This window comes from Rhinopithecus bieti, unplaced genomic scaffold, assembly GCF_001698545.2.
Source record: "Rhinopithecus bieti isolate Rb0 unplaced genomic scaffold, ASM169854v2 scaffold_35569, whole genome shotgun sequence".
Lineage (NCBI taxonomy): Eukaryota > Metazoa > Chordata > Mammalia > Primates > Cercopithecidae > Rhinopithecus > Rhinopithecus bieti.
The window spans coordinates 355,253-363,490 of record NW_016815046.1 but is presented as its reverse complement, the minus strand read 5'-3'; the positions used below and the strand labels follow the sequence as shown (position 1 = coordinate 363,490).

The 8,238-nt window shown below is 37.4% G+C and overlaps 1 protein-coding gene across 4 annotated transcripts in view; it reads left to right on the top strand.

The window, feature by feature from the left end:
- LRGUK (leucine rich repeats and guanylate kinase domain containing) overlaps positions 1–8,238 on the top strand; it is a 161,121-nt gene that overhangs the window by 75,928 nt on the left and 76,955 nt on the right. For 3 of the 4 annotated variants that reach the window (XM_017852934.1, XM_017852936.1, XM_017852937.1), the window contains 3 exons: positions 345–425; positions 2,796–2,882; positions 4,344–4,450. In XM_017852934.1, coding sequence (XP_017708423.1) covers positions 345–425; positions 2,796–2,882; positions 4,344–4,450 — 275 coding nt within the window. The remainder of the gene's footprint in view (positions 1–344; positions 426–2,795; positions 2,883–4,343; positions 4,451–8,238) is intronic. The other variant, XM_017852935.1, reaches the window with a different exon arrangement.

Below are 8,238 nucleotides of genomic sequence, written 5' to 3'. Positions count from 1 at the left end.
GGGTAACCAGGTCATCCTTGGATGCGTTTTTGTACTGTTTTTCTGACTTTGAATGCTATTTTATTTCTGCCTTAAAGTAAACATGGGAAAGAGGAGGAAACTTACTGTTCCCTACCTAGAGAAGAAAAAAGAAAACGTGGTTGTGTGCATGCATGTTTATAGAAGGGGTATGCACTCATTCCCTTGTTCTGTGTAGTTCTGTGGAATTCTCATTAAAAAGCTGGACAGAGCAATTTTTTAAATAAGTTGAATTGAAAGGACCCAAACGGGCTCCTATTGTGTTATGTTTTCTATTGTGTTTGTGCATTTAGTCTGTTGATACTTTTTTTTCTTTGATTGAACAGATTGCTGAGCTGAGAGAAATAGAATACATCAAAAATTTACCCATCCTTCGAGTTCTCAATCTTCTGAAAAATCCAATTCAGGTGAGATATTATTTATATCAGGGGAGGGAGAGAGAGAAGAAAGTGGGAGGGTGGATGGGAACTATCTAGGAATTCTTCAAGAAGTACTTTTGGTAAAAGAATATCAGGAGTGTGACTAGAATTTGTCTATCTTCCTTCTCTCCAAGGAAGGGTTTAGTAGTACCTAAAGTGACAATTTTTTTTTAAGACTTAAGATCTTCTTTCATGACTAACAAGCTGTCACATGACTGTCAGTGAAGGAAAGCCTGAAACTGAATATCATTTAGTTGTTCTGCTGGTCATTTGTGACTCATCCCTGGTGGTACTAAAGGTTACAGGAAGGAGGTAATAAGATTACAGAACAATGTTCTCTCACATTAGACAATGCAAGACACCATAGGTGGAGACAGAATGTGATTCCTATTTTATAACAAGGGAAAGAAAATCTAAGATTAGATACCTAATTTACCTGGATATACCCATGACATTGATGTATATGTAAAATAATTATAGAACAAAATAATACATTTCCCAGGAGTTCTTCACACCTCTGGGACTGAAGGATCAGGGACTATGTTTCGAGTCCCTCTCTTTCTCTCCATTGATGGATGCTTTCTCCCAGCCTCCTTCCCTCCTTCCTTGTCTGCTTGTCCTTCATTCCATTCTTCTACCTGTATCCTTCACTTAGTTTCCACAGGCTCTTGACTTTGCATGCAGCTCTTAGTAACCTTCTTTTTGTGTATATCTTGATGAAAATGTCTAGATAGGTGAAAAAGAAATAAGAAAGATTTATAAATTAAAAACTGCCCTTGGGACAGGAACAGTGAGAGGCAATTTAAAAGCATTTCTGGAAAAGTAAGAGGCAGGGTTTAAAGTGGCCAGCACACCTCAGTTTCAGATCCCTGAAGGGTGTTTGTGCACACACATGAATAAGCATCACAAGCCCTTTGACATATGTTAACTGATTTATATACAAAACCTTCCCCCCAACATTTACACCTAAGCTTTGTACATTCACCTCATATACAGTCTCATCTATTGGGAGGGTGCAAAAGTAATTGTGGTTTTTGTATTATTTTAATGGCAAAGACTACAATTACTTTTGCACCAACCTAATATATAATGGATCATCTACTAATATCTAATGTCTTTTTTCCCCTCAAAGAGGTATAGCTTTTACTACAAAACTCTAATTATATTTCCAAAAGGCAGATAATCCTGATGGTAGGGAGTAATAAGGAGTTTATTTGATAAATGAATATCATTTTATTATTACAAACAAATTCATAATAAATACAAATTAATATGAAATATTGCATATAAATAATAACAATATAAAATATTAAAGTTTCATTATTGGCGGAATTGAGACTTGTTGGAGTTAGAAGACAGGGTTGAAGTCACTGGCCATGGGATCTTAGATGAGATGCTTCACCTTTCTGAGGCTTGGTAGCCTTTAGAAATGAGGATAATCTGGAAGCCATTATCCTCAGCAACCTAACACAGGAACAGGAAACCAAATACTGCATGTTCTCACTTATAACTGGGAGCTGAACCATGAGAACACATGGACACAGGGAGGAGAACAATGCACCCTGGGGCCTGTCGGGGGCCAGAAGCAGGGAGAGCATGAGGATAAATAGCTAATGCATGCAGGGCTTAATACCTAGGTGATGGGTTGATGGGTCCAGCAAACCATCGTGGCATACCCTTACCTGTGTAAGAAACGTGCACGTCCTGCACATATATCCCAGAACTTAAAATTAAATTATTATTATTATTATTATTGTCATTATTATTATTATTATTTGAGACAGAGTCTTGCTCTGCCACCCAGGGGCTGGAGTGCAGTGGCGCGATCTTGGCTTACTGCAAGCTCCACCTCTCGGGTTCACGCCATTCTGCTGCCTCAGCCTCCTGAGTAGCTGGGACTACAGGCACCCGCCACCACGCCCAGCTAATTTTTTTGTATTTTTAGTAGAGACAGGGTTTCACCGTGTTAGCCAGGATGGTCTCGATCTCCTGATCTCGTGATTCGCCCGCCTTGGCCTCGCTAAGTGCTGGGATTACAGGAGTGAGCCACGTCGTCTGACCAATTAAATTAAATTTTAAAAAAAGAAATGAGGGTAACCCACCTGTGCTGTTAATCTCTAATCTCACAGGGAGATTAACAAGAGTATACACTTGAAGACCTTTATAAGTTACAAGGCACAGTCTGCATTGAGTTAATGTAAGGGGACTGGGAAGTGTGAAATGCATAGCCCTGTGAGGGTGTGTGTGGGAATGATGAGGTAGCAGGTGAAAGGCCCAAGCCCATGAAAACCCAATGTTGGTGCTTGTTATTTTGGGAAAAGGAAGGCAACTAAGCAGTCCTCTTGATATTTTAAATAGGAAAAGTCTGAATATTGGTTCTTCGTAATTTTTATGCTTCTGCAATTAACAGAATTAGATCAGAAGAAGATTAAAGTGGAAGAAAAGGTATGTAATCATGTCATACCATTACCATTGTGTTTATGGGTTAATATGCTCAAAAGCTCGTGTTGCCTGCTGTGGAAGCAATATAATCAATAAATAAGACACGTAACAATATGTACATTAATTCATTTAGGGAATGTTTCCTTGTCTTAGGATCTGTTTGTTTAACCCTCTGCAAAAGTGAGTATCAGCACAAATGTAGTGAAAGGCCTGATGGCTTGCTGTTAGTACGGTGAAGAGGTTGACCGTAGGGAACAGAAGCAACACTCTACTTATATAGGTCATAGCTTTATGGCAGACTATCAGTTTGAAAAACTATCCTATTTGGAAGGTGTATGATTCTATCTGTGTTACCTGAAAAATTCATTTAACAACAAAATGTACTATAATGTCACTGTCACTCTACCATATAATCGAAAAGTACTCAAATAAATCACTACTCTGATATTTTAAATCCTTAATTCTGCTCTTTAAAATAATGATTCATCTAGTCACAGAATTCCAGAATAACCAGACCTTGAATGCTAGCACCTGCCTCCCTGCTTTTCATACTCATGGTCACTGCTTTGTCTTGCTTTAGTGGTTGGTGACAGCCAAAATCTCTACTAATGAAGGATTTCTTACACTGGATGCAAATTTGAGATGGGAATGAAAACAGGTATAAATATGTAGAGAGGCACGTATTCCATCTCATAAATGCCTTTCTGAAATCTTGGTTAAAAATAGTTACAGATGCCAGACTATCCTTATTCTCACAAGCAAAGGTACTTATTAGATTCCTCTTTTCCTTTAACATTTTGCAAAAGGAATACAATTTAAAACCATGTATTAAGTAAAGATATGGCATATGGTAGATGAGGATAATGTATTTAGAAGAATGGGAAAGACAAGGGGATGGAGAACTGTACATTATGAAGAAAAGGCCCATATCCTAGAATGAAGAAAGTTATGCTAAATGAAGAGGAAGTTTTGGTAGAATTTGAGATTGTGGGAATCATTCTTGGCGAGATGGTATGAGGAAAACATTCCCCATGCATCAAAACCTGGAATCTACAGCTACAAGTTTTATTCATTTTTCACATATTAAAAGTTGGAATGTTTACTGTATTAAAGTAATCATAGCTTTAGAGGGCTGTGGGTTTTTGTTTGGTGGTTTTTTTTTTTTTTTTTTTTTTTTTTTTTTTTTTTTTTTTTTTGCCATTTTTCCCTCACCAAAGCAGGCAGTATAAAGAAGTAGGAGATCAAAAGACTCCACTCAATATTTTAAAGTAATTATCATTTCTTGAATTTTAGGAAAATTTGGCATAGACATGAAGACTGAATACTAACATTCATGGGCATGTGTTAAATTATTTTGTGTACCTGGCTGCATATGTACAACATTTCATTAAGGAAAATCCAAGCTTTGTCTTCTTTTAGAAATAAAACTTTTTTTTCCCTTTTACATCTCTAATTCTGGAAAAGGTTTCAGCAGTGAATAAATATGATCCTCCCCCTGAAGTGCTTGCAGCTCAAGACCACCTGACCCACGTTGTCAACAGCGTGATGCAACCGCAGAGGATCTTTGACAGGTATTTATTAGGAATCCACAGGCCAGAATTCAGGGTGAGCAAGCAAAAGACAGCCTCATCATTTCCCCTAGCCCTCTATTTTGTGACCCCTTTATTTCTGATAAATGCTGCTTTTTACCCTTCTCTCAGGGAAGGGGCCAAGTCTTTATTTGATAGATGATATTGTCTCTGTTATGGTATATTATTAATATCATGTACTTGAATGTGCTGCTTGCTTGCTGGTATTTTCCCAAGCATGGTGATGAGTTGATTCATCTTCACTAGTTTGTCTGACCCCTTATATGGTGGCCATTCTGTGCCAATCAACACTGAAATCTTTGGGGAAAAAAAAAAAAAGTCAATTTTTCTGCCTTATGAGAGAAACACAGACCTTAACCTTAACAGAAAATTGTGATAATTTATATCCATTATAAATTTTTCCTCAGCTGTGAGTGAATGCTAAATACCCTTGCCAAAGACTGTTCCATGAATTCACATTATTAGGGAGTCCCTTAGAAGGAAGCCCAGCTAGCCTAAGGGAAACCCGAAGCAGTCTGCACTAAGCTGCGATAAACTCAGCAGGGAGGAGTCGCCCAGCTCGGTGGAACACATGAACAGAGTCTCTCACCTCTGAATTCGAAGACAGATTTACCATGCTTTCTCCATTTCTTTTTAAAACAATCTGTTGGAGCAGATGGCCATATATGCTATAAGTATAATGGAGAAATTCTATCAATACCCAAAGGCATTTTAAAAATACTTGTAAAATCTCTTGGATATAAATGGCTTCTCTTCTTCATGTGGTATTTGCTCCTGTACTTCACATGGCTGGTTTCCCACAGAGAGCAAAATGTTTTATTTTGCAACCCAGGACATGATTTTTACATATAATTTAATAACGTAGACATTGGCAGTTTTACATGTTTATGGTGGCCCTCTAGGTGAAATGAATTATCATTTATTTACATGCATCTGGAAAAGCACATTTGATTCAAAAGAGGGGCATTTATCTCCTCATTGTATTTCTTTTCTAGTTTATGGTATTGCTAGTTGTTTCATGCTTTAGGGTACACTTAAATAAAAACATATATCAAAGACATTTGCAGCAGTGTTTGATAAACACATATGTCTTGATCATTTCTGGCTGTCGGGCAAACAAGAACAAAGGCCAAGTAAGCCCAGATGTTCCAGGATGGAGTGGCATTCATTGTGGAAACTCATGGACACAGGACCAGTAGCTAATGTGCAGGCCTGCAATGCCCTTCCTACTCTGTCTAGGCCAGTATACCGCTCTCTGTCAGCACCAGAAGTCAAGATTCAGGAGAGGAACCCCAACCCTTGGCTTTGGGACTTGAATGCTGTATTACTGGGGAATTGCTGTCCCCTCTCCTGGCAAAATTGAGGTGAGGATACAGTATTAAAATGACATGACCAAACCTTGACTCTGGTCTGGTAGTCATTGATAGCTTCTTACCTTCTGATATGAGAAAGTTCTCCAGACTCATCTTGTACATGTCCTGTCCCAAATCTGTAATCAGCCTTTTCTGCAAGAAGCTCCGGTTTTAGAGAAAAGTAGTATTTCCCAATTCCAGTCTGGGGGTTAACATACTCATTGCTACCGGGTTGGTCATTTATTTTGAGGCCTTTTAGTGGAAAGAGCTAAGAATGTAAATCTTTTCAGCAGTTCATCTGTCCATCCATCCATCCATCCATCCATCCATCCATCCATCCAATCTATTTGTACCTGTCTATATTTGTTCTATCTGTATCTATCTCTGTCTGTTTGGGTAGACCTACCTGTGTCTATTTATAGATAGATGGATTAAATACCTTCTGAATTCTTGATATTTACAATTTGATTCCAAAACTACAGTTAAGTTTTTACTCAACCTCCTTGCTATTGTATGGATATTTCCTTTTTTCCCACACCAAGAAAAGAAATCTGGTTCTAAGAGACACAGAGGAAGATGAAATTACCAAATCCCATAATTACTCATTTGAAAAAATCCTAGATTGTAGCACAATGGTATCAGAATACAAGTACTAATACTACCACCAAAATGATTCCTGAAACCATTAAAAATATTTTTTTTTGCCTACAATTTACCAATTCCCTCCTGTGTTTTTTCTTGTGGTAAAATATATGTAACAAAATTTGCCACTTTAACAATTTTAAAGTGGACAGTTGAGTGGCATTAAGTACATTCATAATGTTAAGTAACCATCACCACCATCTGTTTCCAAAACATTTTCATTACCCCCAACAGAAACTCTGTACCCATTAAGCAATAACTCCTGGTTCTTCTCTGCTCCCAGCCTCTGATAAGCTCTAATCTACTTTTGTCTCTATGAATTTGCCTATTGTATGTATTTCATATAAGTATCAACCACCCCGTTTAGAAAATAGTGTTGCACTATATTTATATTGTCAAAACTTACAGCCATCACATACCGTGCTTTCTCCCTCTTTGCTCTCATTTAGTCTTAATTCTCTGGCTAACTACATAGTTGTTGCTCACTACCAGTTGTTACATTGATGTCCCTTGAGTCACTTTGGTTGTATGAAGCTTGTTTTGTAGTAGATTCCTTAGGAAGGGATATGGGATCAGTATCCTCTGAATTCTTGCATGCTATAATAATGTGTGCCCTTTGTGCTTAAAAGTCATTTCTGCTAGATATAAAATTCATGACCCACACCTTTTTCCTTGAATATATTAAAAATGTTACTCCATTGTCTTTTGGCATAAAATGTTGTCAAAATCTGATGATAATTTAATTTTCTTTCCCTTATAAGTAATGTGCTTTTTTTTTCTAATTGGAATTTTTTTTCTTTTTCTTTAAAGCCCAGTAATTTTATTAGACTATGTCCTGGTATTAGTTCCAGGCTGATATTTTGGGTATAATGTGTGCCCTTTCAATGTATAGTGTTTTTGTTTTTTGTTTGTTTGTTTTTAATTTCAGGGAAGGTTTTTTGAAGTATAGCCTCTGTTTTCTGTTCCTTTGCTTTGGTTTTCATCTTCAGGAAGATCTCTTTTGCTTATTTTCAATATTTGTCACTTTCTTTTCCTTAGTTATTTTTTTGAAAAAAATATATTTTGAGGTAATTGTAGATTCACATGAAGTTGTAAGAAATAATACAGAGAAATTCCATAAACCAGTCACCCAGTTTTCCTCAAGGGTGATATCTTGCATAACTATAGCAGAACATTAAAACAAGGAAATTGACCAAGAAATCCACCAACCTTATCGGATTTCACCAGTTTTGCATGTACTCTTTTGTCTTTAGTTCTATTTACCTCTGTGCAATTTTATCACATGTGTAGATTTCTCTTAGCGCCACTACAGTCAAGTTGTAGAGCAGTTTCATCACAAGGATCCCTTGTAATACTCTGTAATAGCCATAGCACCTCCCTCCCCCTCATCTTCCCTAACCCCTGGAAACCACTAATCTGTCCCTGTCTCTATCTATAATGCTGTTATTTCAAACATGTAATATAAATAGAATCATACAGTATATAGCCTTTTGCGATTGGCTTTATTTGTTTCACTCAGACTAATTCCCTGGAAATCCATTCAAGTTGTTGCATGAATCAATTGTTCATTCTTTCTTATTGCCATGTAGCATTCCATGGCATGGAGGTATCATGGTTACTTGAATTGCTCACCTGTTGAAAGACATCTGGACTGATTCCAGTTTTGGGTGATCGCTAATAGAGCTGTCATGAACATTCATGTCCAGGCTTTTGCGCATGTATACAGCTTCAGCCTGCCTGCTCTTGGCAGGTACCCAGTGGCTGTCTTGGGGTTCA